Raw genomic sequence first — 15,054 nt, 5'->3', positions numbered from 1 at the left:
CTGGCTGTTTATGGTGCCCTGGTGCATTTGTTAACTATGGCACCATATCTTAATTTATAGCCTGACACAGGAAATGTGAGTCCTCACCACAAGGGAATCCAGGAAGACCCTGAACCTGCTGTCGAAGGCACATTTGCACCCCCAAATTCAAGCAGCTGAGTGCTTCCTACCATCCATTACCTACAGAATAACTCAACCACAAATTAGCAAGTGCTCTGGCATCTTCAAAGGGCGGGGAAACAAGCAGGGCTTCAGAGTGCAAAGTGCTAGGAGGCACACAACAAAGAGAACCCTGCGCTCTGATGGCAACACCTTTACCAGGACATCTGGCAATCTCATGCAAATTCAACCCAACGCACAAATGCAAAGAATAATTGCCCATTAAAGCAGGCTGTATATTTTTATGGCTGTGTTGCAGGATCTGCCCCCCTGTCGGGGTAGGCATCTGCTATTCCTCTGTCTCTCCCAGAGCTCTAAAACTTTAATATGCAGTTTATAACCCTCAAGTATTTTCCACTGGCTTTGTGTTTCTTCTCCTGGGATTTCTGGGCTGGTGAAATGTTCTCATTTGTGTTTATTTTCGAAGGTAAGCACCATGCTCACAAAGGAGACAGAAAGGGAGGAGGACTAGTCACTGTAAATACATGAACATGAACGTGAGGCGCATTGGAGGCAGGAGCTTGGATTTTTTGAGGGAGAGGTGGCAGGAAGCAGTAGACACTCTGGTGAAGGGCTAATCGGGCTGGTTGATACACCCACACTTCCTCCACTTAAAACTCTTGATTTACCTTGGAGCTTGAGTCTCACAGAGGACTTCTTGTTTCTGTTGCACTGAATTTCCCTGGTGCAGAAAGAGTCCTTATCCCAAGGGCAAGGTGACAGCCCACCTTCTACATACCTGCTCTTGTACTCATTTCTCTAATTGAAGAGCTTTGGCAGGGCCTGGGTAGAGCTGGGAATGGACTCATGCCAGACACCTAGGGGATTGTTGATCCAGTTTTTTTCTAATGTCCGTTGTGGCTTATGCGATAAGTCCAAGTTTATATTGTTGACACCTGACTTTCCAAACTTTGATTCACACTGCACAGGTTTAAGAGGGTGTGCCCGAGTTTTCCCTCCCTCATTTCTCCATCCAGGAGGAAATCCAGAATTAAATTCCGAATCCACAAATCAACTTGAACACTTCCGTTGTCACTTAGTGTTGGTCTTATTTAGGCATTTAATAATCTCAAGTTATTGATCAGGAGTGGAAAAAGATAAGTCAGGGGTTATGGTTCTAAAGATGCCTGTACATTGGCATCTTTTTGTTCTGTTTGCATTATTCTTTGTTTTTTGTTGTTTGGATTTTTTTTTTTGGTTTGTTTGTTCCTTTGAGACAGGATCTCACTATGTAGCTCAGGCTGGCCTCAGTATTTATAATTCTCCTGCCTCAGCACCCTAAATGCTGGTATTACAGGTAGGAACCACTAGACCCACAGCTCACATAGAAATATCAGCCAAGGTGACAGATTTATGTATTTTCTTTTAATGTCCGCTTATTCCATTCCAGAAAGAGAGAGAGTATATGATTTTTATTTAGCATTCCACATTGCACTTACTAAGCATTTATTATCTTCTTACTGGATACAAACTCTTGAACCAAAATGTACATAGATGATAAAATACTTTTAACTCAATAAGATAACTGTTGCCTCACAGGGGAAATGAATCATTAAGAGGAAAATTTCCCCATGTATATTTGAAGAATAAATCCATTCTGGTTGTGTTTAATCTGTGTCTGGGTTATCTGCCCAGGTAATTGCTTCAAATACACATTTAACCACATGTCAGCATTTATAAACCACTGCACTCAGTAAGCAAGTAAGAAAATTTCCATTTTTTCCACCCTATGAGTATAAAAGAAGTCTGAGGAAAAGATATGTTCTTTGCCCTTGAAACTGACCATGTGACTTTGTGGCACCTGACCAGCTGTACTATCATCAGCAGCCATGGGACAAAAACAGAGAAGAGAAGAAACACAGGCAGTGACTCTGTGAGTGTGGATGGCATTAGCTGTGCTCAGGGAGAGCTGTTGCTGGGAGGGAAGGACACTGTGGGATATCTGGGTGGAGCAATATAAGTCACTCTTAGTAGGCACTGCCTGTCTTGACAAATTTACCTAGAAAAAGCAGCATTTTGTGTGTAGGGTCATTAGGAGAGTGTGTGAATGCCTGTCAATAACCTCATCCCAATCCTCCTGAAGTGCCATCCACTGTGTTATTTTCAGGCAAGGTCTCTTATGGTCTGGGACTCACTTCTTAGGTTTGACTGCTTCGCCAGCTGTAAGCCTGTACTAGTATGCCTTTTTTTTTTAATTTGTTTTTAAATATAAAGTCTTAGACTCAAAAACTCACACCACTGTGCTGTGAATGCAAGCATTTTTCTTGAGGAGCCCCAAGAACCATTTTTGAAATGCCATGTATATTAAAATCAAAGTGACCTAAACAAACTGAGGATTCTGATACTTCTAAATGCCACATTTGTTCAAGAAGTCTCTCCTTCCACCAGAAACTTGTGGATTCTGTATCAAGTGGCATCTCTGGACCAGTGCAGCATCTCGCAGGACTGCAGTAAAGATGCTCTTTCTAGGGCTGTGACAGACTCTGTCACTTGCATTGTGTTTATTTGCAGTTCTGGCAGTGACGGAAAGTGGATAGTGAAAACGAGGAACTGCTCTCCTAGAAGCAGAGGTGGTTAGGTATCAAAGGATGAGGAACCTCCAGAGTGAGCTCGGTTAGGAGCTCCAAACCAAAGGGCAGGACAGATAGATAGCCCTGCTCTGATGGGCCTTGCTTTCTAGCACCAAGCAAGAGTCCTTCCTCTCTCTCTCTCTCTGCAATCCAAGCTACTCGGTTTTGACATAGGAGGTCTATAGCATCTGTCTTCAGAAAGAAATTTTATGTGTGTGGGCGGGTATACAAAGGAAAGGATAGTGCTAACAAGCTTCGCTTGATAGATTCCAGAGACTCATCTCAGTATCTGCAAGCACTTTCTCCACCCAAGCAAACACAGAGCCTGGATTTCCACTCTGAGCAGCACTCGCTGCCTTCACTCCAGTGTCAAGTATCAGCTTCACATAACACCTTTACATCTAAATCCTCCAAATCTGGTCATCACCTGAGAGGGTTCTGGTCTCACTCTTTTGGCTCCAATGAAGAGATTGATGGGTCAACAGAATTACTGGTTGCCCTCATGCAGCAGGGCAGCAGCTCAAGCACACTGTACACTTCTTATTTTCCTTATTCTGAAAATAGAAAACATTCTGTGATCATTTTTATTTGCCTTATGGTGAGACAGAATCAGGATCAAATCATTCCCACTCATTCTGTCCTGAATCCTAAAGCATCTTTTGTGCTGCATCGTAATACGCTTGAATGAGCTCAGGACTTTCTGGTTTTTTTCCAGTATGACATAAGACTCTATGCCTGCCATATTGATTGAAATCCAGGAAGCTTGTGTGCTAGGAACTGGCACGAGAGCTCTATAAAACCACATAATTTGTCTTTAATCATAATCATAAAACAGTTCAAAAATAAACTTTAGGTAGAAATAGGAGGATAAAGGCAGTCTGTCTTTGTTTTATGGTCTTAGCATTTTACTCGTGCTGTAAGAAAAAGTATAAAAGACTGCCATGCCTTCGAGAACATGGACCAAATTCCAGACAATTGCTGGCAATTGGTCTTCACTTCAAGAAAATCATCCCTGCAAAGAATTCACGCAGAACTGGGAACAGGCCTGGCTCACCCACCACTTAGGTACAAATGCACTCTGTGCACAGTGAAGGGCTTTGCTCTGAGACTTCCATGGCCACCTCCACCTCCAAGAGAGCCGGTGCTTCCTGAGGGAGTCTCTGTATGTCTCAGTCTCTAATTTTCTTTCTTGTCTTTTGCGGTCCTCCTACAATCCCCTCCCAGGTTCACACCTGAGCCTGTGTGAGAAGGACTCTTGAATATGATAAGATCCCTGGGGCAGGGTTCTTCTGCTCCTAGTGGTCCTAGTGGGAAGGAGCTTAGGCCCCCTTCAGTGGTGTGGATACCAGGTGAAGAATATCTTTAGCATGGTTTGAATAATAATGCGCAGTTAGAAGTACTTCAGATGCCCGGGAAAGGGAATTTGGGTGTGTGTGAGCTGTTACAGAGTTCCTATTGTGCCCCTCTGTGGTTTCTGGGACCTGACTAGCTTTTATGGACAGTAGATTTTTCATTTAACGTTTTTCGGAAATCTAGTCTCTGTGTGGGATAAGGTTTGCGGTAGAGGGCCTTTTAGGTAAACTGGGGAGTCGCAACAGGCAGAACACGGTAAGGCTCAGCAAGTGACCCGAAGCTAGAAGCAGAATTGTTTCCTGATGAATGCTTGAACCTTCCTGAGGACCTTACAAGAGGCGATTCAAGAAATTGCCAGGCATACCCCTTTCCTGACTCTTCACCATGCCTGACTCTTTCTCCACAGGCCAGGGAACCCAGGAACTCCTCTTCCCTAACCCTTAGTAGTCAGACTTTCCTGTCTACAGATGCAGGCATCCATGCACTGATGCTCCTGGGCTTGTGAGATGCTGGTGAACTGTTAAGGACACAAGGCTATGTTCACACTCAGGGTGCGTGTCTTCAGTAATGCCTCAAGTAAAAGTTCCTGCTGAGGTGGGGATGCCACTCCAGGGAAGAGCACTTGCTTAGGAAGAATGGCCAAAGCCCTGTATTCTGTCCCCCACAACTTCCCTGCAAGAGCATTAAGTTTGTGACCAGGCAGGTATGAAGATAAAAGAAATGTGGAATATAAGTAAAAGCAGATAGGGAAACTTATGAACAATCATAAGGAACTCTTCATTGTACGCAGTTGACCTCAAAGATAACTGCTAGCATGTAAAAATACACATGAATATATGTAGATATATAAATGTGTGAATACTTGCATGCACACAAATAGGAGCATATGCACACATGTGACTGTGTATATATGCGTCGTATATCTTCAAAAACATGTTTAGACAAACATGTTTTCCAAAAGACTGTGAGATTTTGCAAACACACACACACACACACACACACACACACACACACATATATATAATTTAAGTTTATGCGGGGAGCTTTTCTCCTGTTAGGAATTTTCTGTAAATGTCTGTAATTTCACATATTCTCACGGTCAGAAACATCTGCCGTACCTACACCATGCTTACCGTGTTCCTTTCTAAGCTTGCAGCACTTTTCCCTGCCTTTAGAATCTTTCTAACAGAGGGTAGGCTGTATCATTCCACCTTCTCACCATATAAACAGAGTCCAGAAAATGCTCCTCACCAGGCCACATGTGCATCTCATGGTGTCTTGCTCTCTCCTCTCTCTTACAGTGCCTGGCTTCCCATATCCAGCCGCCACTGCTGCAGCTGCCTACCGAGGGGCTCACCTGCGAGGCCGTGGCCGTACAGTGTACAACACCTTCAGGGCTGCAGCGCCCCCACCCCCAATCCCGGCCTATGGCGGGTAAGTGCTGCACCCTCCTGGGAGGGGGGGGCGGCTCCCTGCACCTGCTCTCCCTCCCCAGAGGCACGGAGTGTTTGTGAGCGCATGATGGTCTTGACCACCCCACCAGAACCTCCCCAGCATGCAGCCTAATGTGCGCCTGCTGCAAAGCACCTTGCAAAGAGTATTGAAAAATGAGTGTAATTTGTCTGGTCATGGTTGGTGCCTTTAAGCATTCTACATGTCACATGTTGTTATGTAAATTCTCTTTGAGGCTGAATGCTGGAGAACAGAGAAATGGTTACAGCCAAAGATGTATTTCTGATGACTGCAAGCATCTGGCTATTAAGGAGGTTGGACTATATTTACCCCTTGAATGCAAAGGGACATAAGGTTTCCCATACATAAAAATCACTGGGGTGATCTTATTCCCCTCCCCATAGGTATTTTGCACTCCCAGGTGTGTGACCTTTTGCCTGAGAAAATGAGGTGATTGAGTCAAACACAACAGTCTAGACAGGAATGAAATTACAGTTAATTTGCCTTTTACTTGCACTTTCCAAAATGTCCCATCCTGTCCTTTCTCTTTTCAACTGCCAGTTAAGGCTTACTGTGATAGGATGTCATTACCTGACAACTAAAAATCTAGGAATAGTTGGGAAGAAAGGAAGGAAGAAAGGAGAGAAATGGAAATGAAAGGAGAAAAAAAGAGACGGATTGACTTAAAGGAAGCCACCCTGAAGTGGTACCTCCTCGCTCATCTGTTAGGGAGTCTTGGAAATGCATTCCTTCACCTCTGAGCACAAAGAGGGGTGCCTCGAAGGCAGTATCCTCACATTAGGACAAGGTCTAGGCTACTTGTGATTGTTGCAACAGGGTAGGCATGGGCGATGATATCTAACATAGAGACTGCAGATGTTGCTTAAGCATCCCGTGATCCTTAGGGCAGCCCCACCCTCAGGGCAGAGCTAAAAGTGTGGATCTTGCTGTCCTTACTTCTGTAGCATAGAAGACTCCGCCGTGATGATGCTCTGGAGAATCTGGTGTGAGCTTTTCCAGGCCAGTGACTAACTAGCTTTCTGGTAGATAGCATAGGTCTATGCACAGAACCATATGAAAAGGGTTAAATGCATTTTCTTAAAAGCTTTGCTGCATATAAATCTTTTAGGAAATCTGAGTTAACACCCCCCCATCCCCTAGCTCCCTCGCTGTACTGATGACAAAGGGAAATCCTCTTGTCATTATTTATTCATGTCTCACCCACTCCAGAAGAGCTGAGCTGAAGTGTGTGACTAAACAAAGCCTATGGAGCAGGCTGGAGAATAAGCAGGAGTGAGGCGTGAGAGCCTATGGAGCAGGCTGGAGAATAAGCAGGAGTGAGGCGAGGTGAGAAAGTGCGAGGGTAAAGGCAAGGAAGGGAGCAGGGCTACCGACATCCGGTTTCTTGTGTAGGCCATTAGTGTGAGTGGGTGCAACGCTTCTTAGTGGGTCAAGATGACAAGAAAGATTGTGAATGAAAAGAAAACAAGAGGCAACTGCCTTTAAAGTCTTCCCATGCCCTCACTGTATTTGCACATTGTATAAACAACCTTTGGCTCTACACTCTGTGTAACACTCACTCAGTACAAGCCATTTGATACATGGGTTATGGAGGACACTGGGGGAAGCGGGAGTAGAAAGAGATAAGTAGCCATCTGGGTTCATGTTATTGCTAAAGAAAGATTCATAAGCCATAAATGCAAAATAGCACATTTATACTACATTATTCTGTCTGAAAAATCATCGTCTTAGTGCATGGTAATTGTAGCTTTTCTGTATATACACCCCTAGTCAGTACCTCGCTACTATATTGAACAGGAAAAAATTAAGTAAAATTATATGGCCTAACCTCCCATGAACAATTTATAAGAACCTCAACATAACACACCTGCCATAAAATTGAAATTTACTAACTTATAATGAATGTACTTTTTGCCGGGAATAACCATGCATAACTAATTAATGCCACATTCGCCAGGGAGAATCAGGCACTTCCAAATAGTACACAACATGTTTGTGACACTTTAGGAAGGGATTGAAACGTAATATTCCCGGAGTCCTAACCATACTGGTTGTAATGATGGCTTATGCTCATCTGCTTCCTTGAACATGCTATTGGCCTACATAGAACACAACAGAGCACAGACAATGGCATGTGCTGAGAAAAAAGGGATTGAGTTCATCTGGGCTGGGGTAAGATCTTACAGCTGAAATCCTGGACTCAGCAATAAAAATGGAACTGTCAGTGTCGGAAGCTGGGGCAATAGCTCTGCTCACTGAGATGGAGCAATTGCTTTGCAAACATGAATACTCACATTTGAATCTAACACCATGTTGAAAAGCTAGGCAAGCCCGTGACCTGAGCACTGGGAGCTCACTGGCCTGCCAGACCAGTACAAAAGAGTTTCTAGTTAAGTGAGACCCCATTTCAAGAGAGCAAGATAAAGAATGATAGAAGATGTCATAGGTCCTGCACTGCCCTTCCTGCACACACATGTGCAAGCACCACACACACATACACTGATTGATTGATTGATTAATTGATTGATTATAAAGAATTATCATCATGGGGCAAAAGGTTGATGTCAAGAATCTGTAAGACCCAAAGTACTGGTGAAAATGGAGATTTGTTTCCCTACCTAGGAATTTTATTGGATTACAGATAGCTAGAACGCAGCTGTTTACAAATAAAAGGGGTGAAACCACAATGTAAGAGGAAAGTTTCATTTTTTTCTGGACTCATTGGCTTAGAGTATAAGGAAGGCAGACCATCTCTTGAAGGGAGCAAAGTGGTACCCAGAGCATAGTTTTCCAGAGGAGAAAGATGCCTGCTTCTGAGTTGAATAGAAGCAATAAACAAAGATGCTGCAGGCCCATGTCTATTTCCAGTGCCTGAAATATCATGGTGAAGGTGATCTAGAAACTGTGGATCCCCAAAGCTGCTGTCTCAAAAGACCTTTGAAGGAAGGTTTCTAGGCTTGGCTCATATCTTTACTCCAGTTCTCTTGAGCCAATCACCCAACACTCAACAGTAGTTACATTTTGTGGTATTTTGTACGCTGCCTGTACCACATTCACAAGACTTTCTCTGGATGGGGTCTGCACCCAACATACAAGCTAATGACTCTAACTGACATGGTAGATGGTGAGTTAGAGGCCTGTTTACCAGAGGTAGAGCCTTAGCCCAGCATGGGTGTTCCGAAAAGGCTTTTGAGAAGAAGTGACAAGATTATGTCCATCTCTTTGCAGACTGCCACATTAGGATCTTTCCCTGTGAATACCCACCCACCAAGGCATCACCTGTCTTTTCTGAGGCACTGTCTCACAAAGCACATGTATTGAAGATAAATTCTTATTATCACCAAATGAGGATGCATCTATCCACAGCCTGCCTTTCATGCAATATCCAATGTGGATCTATATTACTAAAATTCCCAGCTTGAAAGGTGTCCACATTGGCCTTCTATATTCTATGTTCTCTCTCTCTCTCTCTCTCTCTCTCTCTCTCTCTCTCTCTCTCTCTCTCTCTCTCTCTCTCTCTCTCACACACACACACACACACACATACACACACACACACACACACACACACACACACTTTCTCACATTCACTCCAAGAAAATGCACATACTCAAACACATTCACACCCTCACACACTCAAATGTGACATATAACAGAATCTTCACGGCTACCTCTGTGGAGCCTGGAGTAGTTCTTGGATGTTACAACACTGATCTAAGCATCCAAGAAAACTCAATAAGTAAACTATCTGCATCTGTTTTCTGCCCCTCCCAGCAACTAAACTACATCGATGGTGAAGGGGTCTTCTTCTGTTTTCTCTGGCATACCTAAGTAAAAGTCTCTGGTAATACTGACATATGGTCATCGCTCCTGGAGCGATACTTCTGCTGATGAACAGTAAAGGAATCACAGGAATAAGCAGAGAACCCTAAACACAGCCAGCAACTCTCTATCAGCTGCCAATGAATCATACTCCAGAGAGTGAATGCATAGTAAACACAGTTTACCACCCTAGAAAGCTACAAGGAGATATGCAGTTTCCTTGACAGGAGAGTAAAACATGCACCTAGCTCCGTAGGGTTGATGAAGGATGAAATAGGAAGAGCTGTACATGGTCATGGCTGAGTAAGGCCCATGTGAAGACCCATTTACTGAACTGCAGCTAGTCTTGTTGAGCTTGATGTGACTATTGACATTTTTGTAAGTTGCCTATGCTTCTCTCTCTTGAGTGCCCCCCTTCTTTTGAGGGGCACACGAGTCGATCAAATATCTCTGCTTTTATATGTATTTTACCTCTTTGCTAGGGAGCCCTTGAAATTCAAAAACCCCATATCACCCCCAAAGCAAGACACAGTCATAGACAGTGACATGCCAAAAGCTTATGGACTGCACAGGCTAAACAAAGTGGACTGTCTCAACAAGTCCAGTGGATGAGTGTCTTCCTATTTCTTCTTGTCTTAACTGAAGCTTTGAAGGAGAAGCCACAATGTCCTATCATCCAATGAGTCATATTCATGAGAAATTATCCATTACGGAGTTGCTGTTTAAAGGAGACTGCAGTCTGGCACTCTAGATGGAATTGGGTACACATTCATAAGAGTGACCACAGCATCCCACACAGGACACAGCAGTTAATACCATTCCTTGGACAGCAGCACAGGCCTTACTTCACCACATAGTTACTAGGGGGATACTAAGAAGTCTGTACTATGCATGTCGCATGGTGATACTATATGCTGCCCTTCAGAAGCATTACAGGAGATGGAAGCCTAAATATCCAATGTTGCTTATGGGCCTTTAGTCTTTCTTCTATAGTATCTATACCATTTACTTTGCTTGCTCCCCCCACCACAAAATATCGGACAAAAGCAACTCAAGGAAGGAAGGGAGGGATGCTTCATGATGGCCCATCATGTATGGGTACAGTCCTCTACAGCAGGGAAGGCATGCCAGCAGGGGCCTGAGATGGCTGCTCACAGTCCATCCTCAATCAGGAAACAGAGAAAGGTGGACGCTTGTGCTCTCCCGGCCTTTTCTCTTTTTGTCCAGTCTGAGCCCCAAGAATCATTGCTGTACACAGTCAAGGTGGTTCTCCGACCACAGTTGACGCAATCTAGACATGTTTCACAGCGGCGCCCAGGGGTGTGTCAGGAAGTGAGTCTCAATCCTGTCCAGTTGGTAATCTATTAGCCATCCATTTGCCACAGCAGTCTTTGATTAAGACACTCTGTGCATCCTCAAGTAACTTATTAGGATACTCTGCACACAATTTCCAAAGTTACCTAGAAAGGTATCTTAGGGCAACTCAGCATCACCGTAATAAAGGTCATACTGTGCCCCAGGAGCAAGCATCTTAAAGATGCTTAAAGAATAAACCCCGAGACACACACAACCACATATGCATGCATAGCAAGTAACCGCTCCCAACATCCAAGCACCAGGAAGACGTGGGCACCGCAAGCATCTTAAAGTTATCCCATATAAGAATAAACCCCGAGACACACACAACCACATATGCATGCATAGCAAGTAACCGCTCCCAACAACCAAGCACCAGGAAGACGTGGGCACCGAGGCTTAGGGGCCTGTGCCAGACACCAGCAAGTCCCCAGGAGCCTGACATTTCAAACATGGGCAAAATAGTCACCGGACACCTGGACCCAAGAAAGGTGTGGCCTATCCCACATACTCACAATGGCTCTAGTGAGGGCAGGACTTCCACAGATGCTTTTGGTAATCTGATTAAAAATATGCACTCTCCCTGAAGAAGTGTACAGATACAAACACATATACAGTTCTATACAAATATCAGGCTATGCATGGAGCCACCCGATAACCGTTCTGAACAGTTATGTTTGAGCATATTAAAAAATGTAATTTATTTTCCAGGTGGAAGGGTCAGGAGGGAAGAGGTGTTTTTTAAATGCCTTTCCTACAAAGATACATTTGTGGTTGGGATATATTCTGCTACACAAACAGATTGCTTAGTCCGGGGCATCTTCTGCCTTTGTTGCTTCCTTGTTCTTTATTCTCCTTTCTCTTGTTACAAAGTAAACTAATTTGCGCTAGTGCAATCACTCCCTGTTTGCCTCCATCCAAATATTTAACTACCACTATTACTTTCTTAAGAAAATGAGATGTGCATTTGCATCATGTACTGGCAAAAGCATATTGCAGTCCTGGAGTGATTGACAAGCAACACAATTACCTTTGCCTGGCTAGACAGACCATTTCTGCATTAAAATAGGACTACATCTGTTCACTTCATGACCGCAACTCCCTTCTGCAGCACCGGACCTGCTGTGTATCCATAGCTGCTTCCTCTATGTAAGTCCCAATCATCTTTTCCTACGGATACATATGTATCTGATATTTTAAGTGCACCTGTTTGTTAAGACTTTAGAAAAGCAATGGGAGCCATTCCTGGAAAGGCCCCTAGGACTCTGTAATGGCTCTCTCACTCTCAACAACTCCCCAAGAACAGTACCTTAGAGGCTGGAATGTCACTCAGTTTATAGAACGCTTGTCTAGCATGCACAAAACCCTAGACTTCTTCCCTAGCACAGCAAAGTCTGGCATAGTGGTGCGCTCTTGTTTCCCAAGCATTTGGGAAACTGAAACAGGGAGATCAGAAGTTCAAGGTTGTGTTTGATTACCTAGTGAGTTCCAGGCCAGCCTGGCCTATATGAGACCCAGGGAGGGGAGGAGAGAGAGAAGAGGATCCTAAAGAGTCTGAACTTCAGTGGTGTCTTACATACAATTAAAAATAACACCTGGACTATTTTTTCTTGAAAAAAATAAAAATTGTTTAGCCAGCCATCCCTTCCAGATCTACTGAATCAAGACTTCTGTGCTGGGCATAGGGCCCAGCCATCTGTGTTTCAGTTAGGCCTCCAGGTGAGTCCCAGGCACATTCTAGTTCAACCCCCACTGTGTGCCATGTCAATAGGACCTCAGCTATGGAACCACAAGACCTAGGCTAGAATATTTATTATGTAAGTCAACTTATTGGTGTCTATGGAGAGGAAAGAGGTTTTGTCCCTGGAAGGGACACTAGGAGGGTGTAAGCACAGGGTGTTTTGATGGAACCCATCCCAGAGCAGTCGACCTGCAAACATTAGTGTCGCTTGTCCTGTAACTAATACTTCAGGGGGAAAGTGCACTTTTGTAAAACTGGCAACCCATTGCAGTGGGTTAGGTTTACTCTGCCAATGAGAGGAAGATGATAATGTCACCTCATGGCTTCCCAAGTTGTTAACATCATGAAGGGAGATCACTGTCCCCCTTGTGCCTCCAAAATGTACTTGGCACAAGTGGGCAGGTCCTTCTCACAGCTGGAATTCTTGACTTCTTTGCCTAAAAGCCACCATCTTCTAAAAGACTCTGAGACCCAAAGCTACCAAGCCTGCGCTTCCCCCAGGCATCTTCCAACCATAGGTTCTTGGACTTGCTATTCCCTTTGCCTGCCTGCCAGTCCTTCTTGGCTTCACCGTTGCTGCCTCTTTTTATCATTTTCCCTTTTAGGGTGCCTCTGTTCCTCCCTTCTGCAGCTGCAACTCGGACTTGATGCATGGCTGTGGCTGTATTTTCCTCTCTGGGGACTCTAGATCTCTAGAGTGGTGGGAGAGACTCACTCATGATGCCCCAGCACAGTGGGTGGGGCAGAGGAAACCTTCCAATGCAGAAAGACAGAGCTTGCATCCTATTTGCCTGTGCCTATGAGAGTGAGGGAGCTGGTCCATGGTTTGCTTTCAATTCCATGTCTCATAAACTTGGATATCAGAGGCCTCGGAATAACTTTCTATCACCGTGGCAGACTACACACCACAGCAACTGGGTTCTTTTTCAGAGCAAAGGCTCCCTGAAGGCAAATGTCACTGTGTGTTCTTTCCTGGCTTTCGGGGGCTCTTGATACAGATACATGGGAATGTGCCTGGCAGGACACCAAGCCCTATGCAAGACACTCTTTCTGGAGAGAGCAGCAGCCATTTTCTCGGCAAAGACCCAGTCTCAGACATGCCACATGGCTCTCCACCCCTGCTCAGTGCTGTGTGCCACTGAGCCTCCAAGGTCTAGGTCTTCTCTTCTTTTTCTTATTCACAAAATAAAACAGACCTTGTCTAGCCTATACACATTGAGGGAAATGCAAGGCGTCCCATGTTTAAACGAATACTCTTGACCAGGCTGGCCTCCAACTCACAGAGATCCACCTTCCTCTGCCTCCCCGAGTGCTGGGATTACAGGCGTGCGCCACCCATGCCTGCCTATGAATACTTATGTTTTAAAGTATTAATACCCATTTAGTCTTCTGTACTGGCAGGATTTGGGATTGTTTTTCAATCTTATCTCTTCCTTCCCTCTGATGTAATTAACCATTATAGCTGAAAACGCAAACCAGACACAATTCTCAGACCACAGGTGCTCAACAACAACTCTAATAATAATAAAATCGTAAGACAGGGTCTCACCAAGTGGCCCAAGCTGGCCTGAAACTGATGAGTCCTAAGTGGGAACATTATAAGTACCCACAATGCAGTGGCATCATCCTCTGACCAGTCATTAAATCCAGCCTGGAGTTGACAAAGGAAAAAAAAAAAAGACTCTCCATCTTTCACTCCTCTCTAGGATCTGGGTACCATCTCTGAACGGATAGCTATTACACCTCGAACGAGATGCAATCAATGTACAAGAATCCTATGGATTTAACTTCTATGGCCAAACAAAGCAGAGACCCAAATGCATTTTGCACGAGGAAGAAATTAATGAGCAGCCCAGACAGACAGCCTGACACACTGCCGCTAGTGTTCGGGGCGGGGGGGGGGGGGGGGAGCTTGGGAACTCAGCTTCAGGCAGGCCTTGGATCACAGTTGTAGAAAGTATTGCTTCAATGTTAAGCATGTCGGTCATCATTTTGAAAGCATTACCTGACTAAATCCTACATGTTTGCACATGCACACCCACTTCTTTTTTTCACACCTTAAAGAGGCACTCAAGCTCAGATGTCTTAGTAACTTGGTCCCAGATGCAGAGCCATTTGCCGCAAAGTTGCACTTTAATGCAAATGTCTATGTTTCTGCACCTTGCCTGGCGCTTACGTGGTCATCTGGCTGCTTTTGGATGAGGATACTGGGACAGAAGACATTAGAAACCAAGGGGTAACATGAACAAAGGCCTGATGGCATGAAACCATGACATAGATGTGATCTTGCTGTAGCCAGGCTCAGGTCTGCGCTTGGAGGCCCTAAGTAACTATCTGTTGCTTGCCTACTTTTCATCAGATCTGTTCTAAGGCCTCTTGGTAGAAGCCAACCTTGCATTCTGACCCCACGACAGTGCCTTTTTATGTTGCTAATGTCAAAAGCAAATTCAAAGGCTAGCTCAGGACCTTACACACCTCAGGCTGCCTTTTCTATTAGGGTTTAGCACTGCTTGATGAGTGCTCTTGTGGATTGTATCCCACCAGGATCAAATACAAACAACAGCTGAAAGCCATGCCTCC

At 44.6% G+C, this 15,054-nt stretch overlaps 1 protein-coding gene across 1 annotated transcript in view; it reads left to right on the top strand.

The window, feature by feature from the left end:
- Nucleotides 1-15,054, top strand: part of Rbfox1 (RNA binding fox-1 homolog 1) — a 137,883-nt gene that overhangs the window by 77,166 nt on the left and 45,663 nt on the right. The window contains exon 9 of the mRNA XM_051168095.1: nt 5,384-5,516. Coding sequence (XP_051024052.1) covers nt 5,384-5,516 — 133 coding nt within the window. The remainder of the gene's footprint in view (nt 1-5,383; nt 5,517-15,054) is intronic.

Source organism: Acomys russatus, chromosome 25 (assembly GCF_903995435.1).
Source record: "Acomys russatus chromosome 25, mAcoRus1.1, whole genome shotgun sequence".
Classification (NCBI taxonomy): domain Eukaryota; kingdom Metazoa; phylum Chordata; class Mammalia; order Rodentia; family Muridae; genus Acomys; species Acomys russatus.
Note: the sequence above shows the minus strand (reverse complement) of the source record. Positions and strands in the feature narration are given on the sequence as shown.